The 15,688-nt window shown below is 42.8% G+C and overlaps 1 protein-coding gene across 1 annotated transcript in view; it reads left to right on the forward strand.

Moving 5' to 3' along the window:
• Positions 1-15,688, forward strand: part of LOC120906584 (pregnancy-specific beta-1-glycoprotein 11-like) — a 59,325-nt gene that overhangs the window by 41,353 nt on the left and 2,284 nt on the right. The window contains exons 2-4 of the mRNA XM_040318369.1: positions 6,666-6,819; positions 8,890-9,235; positions 10,402-10,708. Coding sequence (XP_040174303.1) covers positions 6,666-6,819; positions 8,890-9,235; positions 10,402-10,708 — 807 coding nt within the window. The remainder of the gene's footprint in view (positions 1-6,665; positions 6,820-8,889; positions 9,236-10,401; positions 10,709-15,688) is intronic.

Genomic DNA, 15,688 nt, shown 5'->3' on the forward strand with positions numbered 1-15,688 from the left:
CTGGTACGTTTATAAACCAATTCTTGGCCAGTTGCAACGACGATTCATTCAGCCGTGAATTTAGGAATTGTAAGCGGCGCTCCTAATAGAACGTAGAATGCAGAATCTTAGGCATCTTTTTTAATATCGGACACTAACAGTGGACGTTGCACCAGCTTACAGAACACCAATTTAAAGCTTGGCTTTAGGAAATTATTCCGCGGAAAGACCGCGACCACAGCATATTTGAGGGACTTGTTATTAGGTCCAGCTATTTCTTACATTGAAAATTGAACTTTTGAAATATCTGTAAACCCATACAATCTCTCATCTATTCCTGAATGATTTGATATCAGTACTTTATATTGTTTTATTAAAGTTGTCCAAGTCGTGACAAAATATTGGATTTCGTGAAGAACCTCATCAGCGTTGAGCGAGTAATATCATAACGTATGACTGCTATTTTAACCGGTGTTTCATTTCTCGCTTATTTATTACTTTTACTAGTTGCGTAATGGCTTATATCTTCAAAATACTCTTATTTAAGGTGTTTGAAAAAATCTATTCATCACTAATTGATATCAGAAGTAAAATAACTCGACAAATTCGGTGTCCATCTTTCCCTATGACAAAGTATCCGTCTTTCCCGCTTTGGTGTCAGGATGTTTAAACCAACAGAAAACATTTTTTTATTCTTTCATTCTCGTTCTTTCGCCAGTTTTTTGCTTAACAATCATGATAAATCGTTCTTGTAATAAAATTTCCGAAAATGTAAACAATGCAAGTTACAGAGCTTAAGACTCGCAGTAATCAAATTAGATCCACAAAGGTACGCACGATTGAAAATTTGTTTTGTTCGTGAATAAAATAAATTTCGCATATATTACACGAAAAATGTTCTCAATTATGTTGTTTTACCTTGTAGTTTGGATTCTATATTGTTGAATTACTCGAAAATTACCTTTTTCATGCATTTATGAGAAGTGTCCATCTTACCCGCAGTGTCCGTCTTTACCTACCTTCCCCTACCGGTTATTGTGCTAATGTTGTTGGTTGTTGTGCGGTCCCGTGGTGCAGTCGTGAACTCGAACGACTTAATAACATGCCCGTCATTGGTTCAAGCCTAGAATGGACCGGCCCCCCGTAGCAATCACTATCTGGCTGCGTGGTAATGAATTAAGTTTCGAAAGCCTATATAGGCCGGCATGTCCGCGTAGGACGTTACGCCAAATAGAAGAAGTGCTAAAGAAGAAGAAGAAGAAGAATAAGGCGGAATCGCTTACTGTGGAAATCGGATGTAAACAATAACTTCTGCACGTTTTACTGTCACATGAACAAACAAAGACGAAAGCCCAAAAAAATGAGTAGGTCATAAATATTTTGCCTTTGGCATACATACATTAAAACAGAACATTCCTGAATTGATGTATTTCATAATTCCTGGAACAATTGTATCAAAATAATGCCTGTCATTATGCCCATGTATGCCCATGCTCAACTCTTGCATGGGTCGAGTCCCTGATACTCAAGGCAGTTGATGCTGGTATATGGGTAAACCAATCAACACGAACTCGAACACGGTATCCAAACAAATGATTGTTATGGCAGTTCTTAACTACCTATGGTTATTACGTCAGATAAGAAGAAGCAAAGTTTTGGGATAAAATAATTAGAATAGTGTTTGTGCTGCTCAGATTGCATATTTTTCTATTTTTTAATTAAAACGAGATAATTATGCTAACTCCTGTGACACCGGGTATATCAGCTAGTAAATAATAAACGACAATGGGGCCCTTTCCGTTTGAAGCTCGTAGGCTGAAATTTCAGCCTGTCAGCTATTTCCATTGTATAGCAGTTTTCGAGCAGTTATCTAAGTGAGTACAATATACAGGTGGACTTATCCCAAGGTGTATGAATTTAGAAGGCTGATTTTTATCGCTTCTGCTTCTGAATGAAGCTTGTAAGGGTGTTTTGAGTATTCGTCAAGCCTCCAGAAAGCTTGTTTGAGAAAAAATGTTCACGCGTTCTGCTAAAAAGTGATGTTCAAAATTGGTTATGAAAAAATGCTATGAGACCACCTGGACTACATACATCAAATTCCAGATTCCACCACCTTTAATGCACCTCTTTAATGCACCTTGGGATAAATGTAAACAACACCGTGTTTTCGAGCAGGTACTCTAATCTAATTCTAGCTTTGTGGCTAGAATAATCTAAACTGAAAATCGCAGGCTAGTTTTTTGTGTGGTTTTGTATGGATTTTTTACATGATTTTAGCCTCCAACTGTTAAATTCCATACAAAAACCTAACTATCGTGAATCGTGAAGGCCCCCAATGGTAGATTTTAAATATAAAAGATGTGGTGAAGTACCAAACATTTAAAATCCTATACCTAATAATGTATAATTTAGCTTACACACTGCCATGTACTGAGTGTATGAACTTTTCTGGTATATCTCATTACGTTTATTAACCTTAACAAAACGCGGTCGTTCCATTTGATTTTTCTATTAAAACAAATGCATAAAATAACCCTCCACTCCAAATCAAGCACTAAACGGCAAAACAAACCATAATAAAAGCAACCAATTGCAGGGGAAAGCCAGAACAAACAAAACCACCTACCCAACCATGCTTGATGAAAGCGGACCTGTCGCCCTTAATCATTAAAACGTGAACCTGTGTCCGTGGCGTAGGCTTTTGATACCTATTTGCCAGCACCACCAGACGCATGCCGTGCTGCTACCGTCATAAAAGAAGGGGAAGGATGGGGAATGGGAATAAAAAGTGAATGAAAGCTTCATATCCACCTACCCAACACTGCGAATTAAAGGATTATGAACATGAAAATTCACATTCATAGCTTTTTATTACCACAATCGCTCTCCCTTTCCCTTTACTCTGCCTGGCTGCCCCGAGAACAATCATTTGACCGTCTGCAAAAGGGAGCGGCTCGCCTGGCTTTTGTTATTTTTCTCCCGCAGCGTGTATGTAGGAGCACGCTGATTCCGCACCATGATAGTGTTCAACCTTGCTTGGTAGGTGTGCTTTTTTGTGTGTATGCTGCGTGCCATCAAAACCGGCTTGCGATAAGAACCAGGCAAAAGGGGCTGAGAGCAGAGGCAACGAACCAGGAAGTGAAACCGGGAGCAAATCAGCAACATCGGACAGCACCAAACGCATTAAAGTGATATGTGAAAAAGGGAAGCATCCCCGCTCTGTCTGTGCTTTTCAATTTTCGATTTGCACCGATTTCCATCCATCCACTTTCCACCGTCATTTGCCGGTGCATGACATCATTCTCCGTTATAATATCCTTGTTTCCATGTCTGTTTTGCACTTGTCGCTATTACAAGTCCCTCTCATTTCTTTTCCCCTAGCGCTCCTCTAGCTATGAAATGGATCGACGGGACACTTTTTATCTTTTTTTTCGCGCTCTCTCTCTCTCTCTCTCTCTCTCTCTCTTACTCTCTCTCTCTGTCTCTCTATCTCTGAAATCCTTTGATGCTGGTATCAATAGAAATGCACTTTTCACCTACCCCCGTAAAGAGGCCGTTTTGTCCAGCCTTTGCCTCACTTCTAATTTCACTCATACAAAAAAAAAAACGGGCTCGAAAATAGGGAAGGGAGTCTATACGGGTTCTAATATTGATTGCACCCTGAATGCGATCAACCGTCAGCACACGGTGGAGCGTACGAAAAGTCAATCCGAGTGAAAACATCCCTTGAAAAGGGCAGCAGCGAGAAGAGCGTAACAACGAAAAGGTGAAATGGTAACGCACGTCAATGCACTGTTTTTTTTTTCGAAACCATCACTGAAATGAAGAGCACTAAAGAATTGACATGGAGGACCATGCACACAAAAATCAGTTGCAACGAAATAGAAAATCGAGAGAGAGAAAAAAAACTACAAAATCGAGAGAGGGCAAAAAAACTACATGGAAAATGTACACAGGTCGCTATCGGCAGTATATATTTTCGATCCGTTATCTGCAGGTTCTGTAATTTCAGATGGAAGAGATGAAAACACAGTGACAGAGTGCAGGAAACCAACCAACCATAGCGGGATGTTATTGAAACCGAACCGAGGGAAAATGCGAACTGTTCCTTTCCCTTACATTACTCATTAAATGCGCATTTATGGTTTGTGCTTTAACGGCAATCCAGCTTGTGTCTGACAATATAAGTTGAGTGCTGAGAGTGAAAAGTAGAGCTAAGGCAAAATGTTATTTTTTATTACAAAAATACTTCATACTTCCAAACATACTTCGGTAATAGGGCTCTCAATCAATGCTACAACATTATAGGAAATATGGAACAGTTCTGGTACTGGTTTCACATTTTTCTACTTCTTGTAGTATGGAGTTAGTGTTATTTATCGCGCTAAAGAGCTACCGAGATCCGCCCACTTTAATATGCCCTCACAGTACGCTCGATGATAAAAATCGGGTAGCTCCATAGTGAGTGTTTTGATTTGCTCATCCCGTTTGGAACTTCATTGGAAAGAAATGTTCTCTTTTTTTGGAAATTAATAAAAGTTCATTTTGATGCCTAATAATGGTAAGAAAAAGAAACATTACGAAGGGCCAAACATTTGATCCTATATTGTTTACTTGTGTACATTTATAACAGTGCACGGAATGAAACAATAATTCATTTCAAGTGCCAAACAAGACAATCCATTGAAAAATCAGAAAAATACCTAAGTTGTATTAATTTGCCCTGAACACTTAAAAGAGCATTTTGGCCCAACGCTATTTCCGTTTCGCCATATTGGATTTCACTATTTGTGTACAAAAAAGATACATTTTAAACTCACGTTGTTTACTTTTTTTCTATTAAGAAAGAGTCTAAGTACTTTTGATAAATTTTAAAATTGCGTCCCAAGTAATTTTTAACCTTTCTTAACCAAATATTTATGCTTCTGAAAATCTGCGTCTTATTTGGCATGTCGTGTTCGGTGGAGCGTTGATATGATATCCGCCACCAAACTCAAACTCTTTATAAACAAGTTGGTTACAATCGTAAATCGCCCCAATTACGGTTTTTGATTAGCTTTTTTAAATATTGTAAATGCTTGTATCACTTGCTGTGAATCTCTTCTTCTTCTTTTGGCTCAACAACCGTTGTCGGTCAAGGCCTGCCTGTACCACTTGTGGGCTTGGCTTTCAGTGACTTAAGGATTTTACCCCCCCAAAGCAGGATAGTCAGTCCTACGTATAGCGGCATGGTCCATTGGGGTTTGAACCCATGTTGTTGAGTCGTACGAGTTGACGACTGTACTACGAGACCGGCTATGATACCGATATTGCTGTGAATATCTAAGTGAAATAAATCGAGTTTTTTAACGGTGCATGTACGATTCTTAAACTATGACTGCACCGGTGTACAAAACCTTGATCGAAATGCCGGGAGGCGGGAAACATTTGTTATTAGTATCTTTAGATGTATAGTTACCTGACTTATGAAATATCATACCTTGGGCAGATAGATTATCAAAAACGAAAAACATTTGAAAATCGATACTTTATCGATTATTAGCATTATCGGCTTAAGTGTCATCGATTGAGGTACTAGAATAAACACTGCGAAAAAAAAACCCACATCACAAACATATGTTGTGCATCGGTTGCTTTATTGATTCGTATTCGTGTTTGAGTATTTGATTCGCATTGATTTATTAGACTTAACTTAACTTGAGACTTAACTTCCAATCACTTGGAATTTTTCGATGACACAAGATTTCCGAAGCGGGCTTTGCCCAAATCTTTCAAAAAAAAAACATAAAAAGCTTACACTCACTCACCCATGACAGGAGGGAATGGAAAGGTTTAAGCCCATGAAAATATTAGGCCTGAAACCACGACGGGCAAGTTGTTAAATCGTGCGAGCTGACCACTGTTCCACGGGATCACCGACGTCCATAGAGCATATTGAAACGATTGAGTATAAATTCGATTTGTACAATGTATTAAAAACCTGCTGCAGGTGATGTGCGGGAAGCGCTTCTAAGCCGATAGTTCATCGGAACACATGATGGGTATGTTTATAGGACGAACCCTTGACTACTAGTGCCACCATGATGTGCAGATAGAGAATACAGATGAAAAAGAAAAACTCATCACTACGACCATACTATTTCCATTTTTTATTACCTTTCGGTGCGTAAAAGCAAACTATTTGCACAAGCAAATGAAATGCAATGCAAAACAAACTAGCTATCATTTGCTAATGCACACATGTTGTTGCGCAGCCATTTTGGGAGAGTAGTATGTGTGTGTCTGTGTGTGTTTGTGGGTATGCTTTTTTTGTGTGAGCGCTTTGTTTTTCGAATGATTGTTGCAAAACTGTTTTCTGCTTCTGTTTTATTTCCTCGCCGATTGATTTCCGAAACAATGTCCTGATGTTCCAAATTTGCAGTGATTATTCCATTCGGGCGTGCCATCCACTTCGGCACTGTTTGCTATGTTGATTTCACAGAACAGACGATTTTGATTCATCGTGCTCAAATGTTTGACTTTCATTTGTATGACCATCGGGCCAAACGCTGTGGCGCAGAAAATGCCGTTTGCTCGAACAATCTCTGTCCCTTTCTATCTCTTTTAATAGCTTTGTTTCTCTCTTGTTCTCTCGTTTGCACTACATGACTGACCATCTCTGCTATATCGCTCCCTTTACTTTACAGAATGGCACCGGACGCTGGCGCTGCGATTGACAAACATGAACGTCCCGGAGGTGGTCGACTATCGTGATACGGTAACGCTGTCCTGCAGCTACGATCTGGGCGCTCACCAATTAAACTCAGTCAAATGGTACAAGGGCAATAAGGAGTTTTACAGGTACGTAATCGTGATATCTCATACACGGTTCTTTTAACCTCCACGTATCCCTGCAAACACAAGCTTTTTATCTTTTTTTTTTACTGATCCATCCATTACATTGTAACCAGGTTTGGCTTGTGAATGGTCAAATAGAGCAGTTGGGTGTGCGATAGGTTGAAGTTGAGGCGAGGGATAATCAAATATCATTGCAAGGACCCACACACGCGGGTAGGATAGCGTACAGGACGAACCCGCGTGATATACATAGCGGTGTGACGTTCTGTTCAATTTGTGGCAGCTGCACTCCGATGCAACCCCAGTGGATGCAGGTTGGAGTTTTTGTCCCGAAAACGTAGCACCAACGTCAATACACTAGTGTTGGCAGATTCTTGATTCGGAAGATTCGATGATTCAATCCCTAGGTTTCGATCGGATCGAATCCCTTTTGAAAAATTTGAATCGAATCGCATCCCTTGTGAAGATTCGATTGCGATTGGGATAGGGATTCGTTTGAGATTCGATTGGAATTGGGATTGTAATTGAGATTAGAATTTGTTTGCAATTCGTTTGAGATTGGAAATTGATTGCGACCCTATTGTGATCCATTTGGATTACCAAATAGATCCCAATAGGTTTCATTGTAAATTGTTCGGAAAATCCCAATCAGAACCAATAATTGAGCTAATTGTTCATATAAACACAAATATCTTTGATGACATTTTGCTGTATTTAATAATTGAAAAACTGAAGCTTTACGATAAAGGGAAAGCAATTTTGGTAATGAGCAATCGAATAAACTCAATCATTAATGTAAAATCAAACTCAAACAGAAGCCATTTTTCTATAAATAGTTTTACATGCATTTATTGAAACAGCAAATCAGTTCCCAAATTCCTTCTTCCTCCGACAAATTCAAACCAAAGTAAAATTTGGTTTGGGATTCGGAGATTCGAGTTCCAAGATGCATTGGGTTTTCTTCCAAATCGAATTCCTCGTAGGATTCGTATTTCCCAACACTACAATACACTGTGCACGATCGTCGACGACAACTACCCTGGATGATGTTTGTGGCTCTTCGAAAATGAGTTCGTTCAACGAAGCGTGTCAGATTGCAGCCAGGGATTTTGGGACGGGGAAGTGGTCACCTTCATGTTTTGTTTTTGTTGCAAGTAGGTCCGAAAGTCCGAGACCGGCGATTTTCGGTGGGCCACCATCTCAAAATGCTGCCGTCGGTATATGTTACATTTATTGCCACGACCAACACGGCCAGCTGGCTAGCGTACCAGCGGGCAGCGAAAACGATAATGAACGGTGTGGCTCAGGGCCGCCGAACTGATTGAATCATCATCACACGGTGGCCCCGGGTACGCGAGCACCGTACTTTCGTTGCCTTTTGGCCATGGGCTGTTCACATGCCGGGCGAGCCTAAGTTCACTTAATTAGTGCCGTGGCAGAGTGGCGAGGTGGTATGAAAACGACAATTAATTGTTTCTCTGTCCACGTTCGCGTCACACGTTCAACGATACGTGGAACAAAGTCGGTGGGTTTTGATCTCACTTTTTCTATTTAACTTTAGAGGGTTAGGCGGTATGCACCTTTTTAACACAAGTCACATACTAGTTCATTTATAACACCTTCGTAAAAACAATAAAAGTTAGCATCAATAAAGACTTTACCCTTGAAGGCATTACGGCCAGCTAAGCGCTGTTCAAATAAATTGCATTATAAATTGCTACATTCCAATGACTACAATAATTTTTGATACATGAATTTTGAAACATCAATATGTACAAATGATTATCAATAATGGCAAGAAACAGCTCTCAAAAATAATACATTTTGTATTTAATTTGTTTTTACTGCAATTGAAACACGATCTTTTTGGACCGTTCCTCCTGAACAAAATACAATCGTCTTAGATGAGCGACCTCACAACACGCTTTTTCACTCACTCAAAAATGAAAAATCAAGCTTAAGACAGGCAGCGCAACTCACACATCATTACCACAAATTCTCTGGTTTGACTGATATGCAACCTAGTATCTACAACACTGTTTCACCTTTTCGTTCCCTACTCTTCTGTTACAGGTATGCACCGATGCTGTTTCCAAAGGTGACAACCTACCCGGTAGATGGAATCGTGATCGCGACCGATCGACCCACCATCTGTAACCAGTACCTCTGCTCGATCCGGCTGACCGAACTGCAGCGGCGCACGAGTGGCGAGTATCGGTGCGAAATATCGGGCGACGCGCCCGAGTTCAAGCTCGCGAACGGTACGCGCAACATGACGGTTGAGGTGCTGCCGCAGGACGACCCCACTATTAGTGGGTTGAGCGCGAGCTACCTACCAAACGAGCACATCGCCGCCAACTGCACGTCCGACAGGTCCAGCCTAGTCACCAGGCTGCTGTGGTTCATCAACGGTCGTACGGTAAGTTTTGGGCAGAGCCTCATTCCCTCAAGCAAAGTCGTATGTCGAGTGAGCGGAACGAATCTGTGCTACGAATTATTGGAACTGCATAAGTCACACTGCTAGAGATCCTGAGGAGGGGGATAAAATTTCAGAAAGTTGCACCAGCTTATCTTTGTGGTCCACTAAAGATGGATTTCGTTTTTCCAGCAGCAGCTACACGAAAAAGAAGGGAGTATTTGCAAAGCCTGCTTTATTCGAGCTTTGCAGAAACAGCTTTACACACTTGCAACAGATTTTGAAGTATCACTTTATTTCCAAGAATTAAGATCCATTGTAAACGGTGTACAATGATGCGATAAAAATGCGGGATTATTCCGTGCCAAGCCACCGTTAGTAAAGTTCGCTAACACGATAACGGGATAGTCTCGTCAAAAAATAGAATACATTGATAGAATTTACAGAAAGGACTGACTATCCAGTAGCGTGGTACTAATAAAGTTCCGAAAGCCTGTATAGGCGGGCATGTTCCCGTAGGACGTTTACGTCAAATAGAAGAAAAAAATAGAACTTGTTCGCTCAATCTGTTTTACAAAGATTGCTTCAACGTCGATTATTAGAACCGGAAATCTCAAACTTCCTCTGAGTAGCTTGCCGCAGGTTCGAGTTGTGCTAGGATCTCTTTTTTTAAACACAGAAAGCTCCAAACGTCGGTAGAGAACAGCATCATGCTCGGTGTCGGTGCTCATTACACAATCCGGATGGAATCGGTGCGTTGCGTCCTGTTTCCGATCTATTGTGTAACTGGCAATGCTTGCATCAGTGACGTTGCCTGCCTGTCAGCCACCATGCATGGGCCCTACAAACCCGCAGAAACCACAACGCCCGGCCCGGTATACATTGCGGTTGACAGGCGAGGTCACCGGTGGAGGCATTGATTTCAAATCCCGACGCTGACCCTGCAACCACAACGAACCATCAGTCACCGCAGTGGCAGTGCAGTGGCAGCATAATTAGTACCTTCTTGACTTCTTGAGTATTTGTGCTCTTTGTTTATTTGTTGTCGCTCTTGTTTAATTTGCCCTATGTATGTATCTCTATATCTCTTTCTCTTTTTCTGTCTCTCTCTCTCTCTCTCTCTCTCTCTTTCCATCTCTCGATCTCTTTTTTGTTTGATTTTTTTTCAGGTTCCGATGGAGTACCTGCAACAGCTGCAGGAGACATCGCTCGAAAGCGACGGGTTCGTCATCCGCTACCGGATGCTGGAAATGCGGGTGCCAGTCGACCGGCTGGTGCAGCGCGAGCTGGACAACGTGATCCATATCAAGTGCGTGGCCACGGTCGACGCCGTACCGTCCGTTGGCCGAGAGACGAAAACGGTCGTGGCACTACGCAGCCACCGATCCTCTCTGTTTGGGTTCGGCGGCCATAGCCGGGCGGCCAGCCGAACAAGCCTCGTTCCAGCGCTCACCCTCAGCTCCGATCTAAATGGTGGTAAGTTTTACCGCTCCCCAAAAGCTACCCATTGTTCTTACTGACAAGCAAAGCTTGTAAGATGGACGCTATCCATTGTTGGAATGTGCTCTTAATAAAGAAAGAGGCATTTTACGCCACGTTAGAGAGTAGATGACGAGCCTTCGTTTGCTCAAAACGTGAAAAGCTTGATGAAACAATTAATTGAATGAAATTGCAGAGGCTATGAAAATTGTTGGACAATTTCAGAACAAAACTGCAATCTGGAGCCCCATGTATTTCTCCCCACTTTCCCCACTATCTTTTCAAGCTCCAAAAGTTGACCACTTTTCCAAACTCCCGCCGAACAATCGCACTTGAGCCAAAGAATACTTTCCGAACCTGCAGATGCAATTAGTTGCAAAGCTTTTACCTGCATTGGCAAGTTGTATCAACCAAATCGGTGCAACAAAAGGTACCAGCAAAACCAAAACCTCCGAAAGGCATTATTTAGCTGCACAACAATAACCCACGAACAGTGGGTCAAAGATAGCAGCACCAAACAAAAGCGTGTTGATGAGCGGCAGCACGTGAAAGAGGGGAGTTGGGAAGGAGTGGTTCTATTTTTCTGACTCGACCAAGCATTTCTTTCACTTTATACACGCATAGCGCTCCATAACAAGGGTTGCAGCATTACATCGTACATCGTGCATTTCAGGATGCACGACGATCCTCAGCCACTGAACTGCTCGGTTATGCTCGGACCGACACTGGACGACGAATTTTCCGGGATCGACCATGCATTGAGTGGGTTCTTTCCCCCTGCCACACTCTCCCCCCTCCATACACACACATACACACCACAGAGCTCTTGTTCTTGTTCTCTGCGAAGTCTTTAGAATTACTTACACACCACATCAGCACCCTCTCCGTTGCGAGGAATCGAAACCAAAAAGCACTCGAATTTCGGCACAGCACCAATCGAGCGAATGTTTTCAATGTGTTTCTCCCTGCTTCTTGTGTTTCTTCCCGCTCTTGCCAGAACCACCTTCAGAGTCTCGTTGCGTAATTGTTTCGAGCTATGGCCAAGACGAGTACCAAGTGTTATGTTATGTGTTATGTGTGATGCTTGATGCAGCGTAGAGAGTGGATAGGTGGTGTCTCGTGTTTATGCGGGCAAAGTCAAGTGCCATACCGATGGAGAGAATTGGGCAGCATGAGGTATAAGAATGACCTGAATCGATAGATTAACTTTGGCCCGGACGGTATAACAACAACCAAATCTCAGCCGGGTTCGGGTTTGGGCGACTCGAAGCGCAGTCGGGGCCCGCTGTGGATGGGTTTGATTATTTTTATTCGCTTCCAGTCTACCTTTCCGGTACTACTGCTGCCCTACGGATCACCAAACGGTGCTCAGACCCCGGCAGCTTCATTTGTGGTCTTTCCCGGGACACAGAAGGAAACAATGGGCCGACGCTCATTCGCAGCTCATCGGTAACAATCGGTTCGTCTAAGTACGGTGAGTCAGGACTTTACCGAGCAGCTTGCCGGGGTGAAATGGAACACAGACAAGTCAACAACAGCCGCACAGTGCTGCTGAAAACAATGGCCACCGATGCATTCCTCGAGCACGGCTAACGTTGGTAGTTTCCATCTTTTTTCCCGTTAGTAAGAGCTGAAAGCACAATCCGGTATTCGGTCGGTACGCAAGATACGGCATTTCGAGCTCGAACTGGTTTCGATTTCTGAGATTAGTTTTTTTTTCAGCCTGCTCTGCCTGCTTCTGCACAAATTTATATTACCAGCTGGCATTCGATTCAACTCCAATCAAACTATCATATTTCTCCTTTCACTTTAACCGATAAAGGAGGCTATACAGAGGCCTCTATTTTGGCCTGTAAGAAGATACCGAGCCTGACATTGGTTCGCTCGTTATGGCAACCTTTAGCGCACCAAAGTTTCGCCCTAAAATGCGGTACGTTCGGCACAAACCAAAACAGTGCCGAACGGAGCTAAATTCCAGCAGAAGAAACTGAGGCGTTCAACGATTCTGCTTTCATTCTTGCATAACACGTCGTGCTTCAAACTCCCTCCACCGCACACGGTACATGTTTGTCTTACAGGACCTAGCACGCACACACACCACACATCACACAGTTGACAATCTGGCAGATTGCAGGTGTCTTAACACACACACACACACACACACACACACACACACACACACACACACACACACACACACACACACACACACACACACACACACACACACACACACACACACACACACACACACACACACACACACACACACACACACACACACACACACACACACACCGGTGTGCTTTGGATGTTGACGTAGTAGGATGTTGCGTTTGGAAAATGAAATGTTCAGAGTTCAAGTGTGTTGGGCAATCGAATTTCGAGGCAAAATTTTGTGACATCTGATTGAACAGCTGGTGTTCGCTATATAATGATTGGTTTTTGATGTTCGGAGCAATTGAATTGTTATCAGAAACGTCCATTCTCTGGGAACGTTAAGGCGAGGAACAGTCAAACGCATTCGACCCCTTGCTACTTAGTGATCATGGCAAACGAGATATTTGAATCTTTTATCTCTGATATTAACGACTCTCTCTCTCTCCGGACGTTCAAACTTCAGCCGTTGCATCTTTCAAACAACAGTTTGTGCAACTAAAATCACTGCTCAATCGGCATGGTCGTAAACGAAACGATAGAGCGGGTCGCAAACATAAAATCCCTCTAAATAAAAGCGAAATAAACAGCACAACCTTAATGTAATCACATCCACGCAAGACCTCTCAACGCACATGCACACAAGGGATAAAAGTGCTATTGTTTATGTGTCACAGTTTTCCAATGTCAGCGACCCCGGAAACATCACACTGCTTCCAAAGTTTCTGTCCACGTCTCCTTTAAGGGGCTTTATTTATTCCGCCGCTATGGGAAGCGCACGCAGCCATTAAATAAGTTTAAGCCTGGAAGCATTAATCAAAGCGCGCAATAATCAATCCAAGGCAAGGTCGCATAAAACACACCAAACGAAACCATTGTTGCGAGACAGAATCGACCGATTCCAAATCCGGCAAGGCGATATTCTTGAGGCGTTTTTTCTGATTTTCTCCCGCTAAACGCCGCATTGGAGGAAACGGGGGAAGTAATAAACCCCACCGCTCGGTATATTTTATTAGTAAGTAATAAAGTCAAGTCACTGCTCCGCCGACCGGTTCGATCGAGTGTCGAGAGCAACTTTTGATCTTTCTGATCCCTTTTCCGCTCTCGTGCACCATCCACTGGCTGCCTCTGCTCGGGTGCAACATCGTACACTTTGCAACGCATTGCTCCCTTTCATCTCGGCCAGCATGATTGATCCTTACGAAACCGAGTGACATAAATTTTGTTGCGAAAGAGAGTTGTGGGCACCTCCTGCCGCCTGCCATCCAATTTAAAGCATCATGAGAATGGGCTAACATTACCATAAATCCGCATCCCGATGTTTGCATTCTAGCCGGCCAGAGGAGAAAACAAAAACTGCTTTCGAACGAAGGGTTTGTTGGGTGTTTCTGGGTAAGAAATTGAAGATGGATGGAAACGTTCCTTTCTCCTTAATCTTACCAACAAAAAAAAAGTTAGAAGACACAGCAAGCATTCGACACAGACAAACAAACCAGTACACAAATAAAATCTTCAATGAACAGAAGATATACGCAAACACACACAGACACACACACGAGCGCACATACGCACATGCAAACAAATGGCTCCCTATAAGTTCTCAGGTTTTTTTCGGGCAAACGGCCAAAGGTTATGACACCATGAAAATTTGAGAGATACAAAAGCAACCCCCAGGCAAGGGTAAAACCCTTCCGTCGGGTGGTAAAGGGCACCGTAGCGCACGAAAAAGAGAGAGAGAGAGAGAAAGAGAGAGAGAAAGATCATCAGAACCATTTGGCTAAGGCAGGAGCTTCCGAAGAAAACGGACCTAAAGAGAGGAAATGGGCCAAGTACTGCAGAACTATAAAGCTCAACCCATGTGATATTGGAGAAAATGAGAGAGATGGAGAGAGAGAGAGAGAGAGAGAGAGAGAGAGAGAGCACGACAGAGAGAGAGGGTTTGCGCCTTGGGCGTGAGGGATGAATTATTACCAGACACAGCCGGCGGTGCCAGTGGCAGCAGAAGAAACACTCATTGGAGCTTATTTAAAATTTATAATATTGATGCGGATGTCGAGCGAACCCACGACCAAACACGATACCAAAAGGGTGCGAAGGTACCGGGCAGCCTCGTTATTTGCTTGCGGATTCCGATTTTCGACCAAAAACCCCGTGTCCGAGCAAAGGCTGTGTGAGTGTTTTTTGTTGTGTATGTGTTCTTCATTCTCGTTTCTGCCTCATTTTTGCTACACATGTTTTCGCATGCTGATCTAGCCCACGAAATGAAAACAAATCTTGATACGAGCGTGTTTGGTCCGCTCACTACAAGACAATAAGGGTTTTATGGGGAGCTGGTGGTTCATAATCAAAAGTAAAAGGCACACAGCAAAAGAAAAAGGAATAAGACAACAACAAAAAACATCAACCCCTCACACTGACCTGCAGAGTGACCGTCCGGGAAAGGAGAAAGAAAAAACCCGGGTTTTTGTTTGTTGGATGCAGTGGAGAAAGCGCTGGCAGAAATGATGAAACCATAGGGCCGTTATTTTTATTATGCCATCGTTTAACCCCATTCCGCCATCTCATAAATATGCTTCGAATCTAGATACGAGACCCCCAGGAGGGATTGGAAATTATTTAACCCTCGTAAGGCGAATTCGTTCAACAAGAGTCAAAAAAGAGAAAAAATGTTTCCTATTTTGTTTGACTTTTCGATGCGCCTCCGATTGTTCGGGGCATTATTTTGCAGCCAATCAGTATAGAAATTATCAGCCACTCATTTCGGATCCACTTTATAGCCCCTTACCTTGAACAGAACGGTCCGTGCCGTGGCTTCGTGCT

The sequence above is a fragment of the Anopheles arabiensis genome, chromosome X (genome assembly GCF_016920715.1).
Source record: "Anopheles arabiensis isolate DONGOLA chromosome X, AaraD3, whole genome shotgun sequence".
In the NCBI taxonomy this organism is placed as follows: domain Eukaryota; kingdom Metazoa; phylum Arthropoda; class Insecta; order Diptera; family Culicidae; genus Anopheles; species Anopheles arabiensis.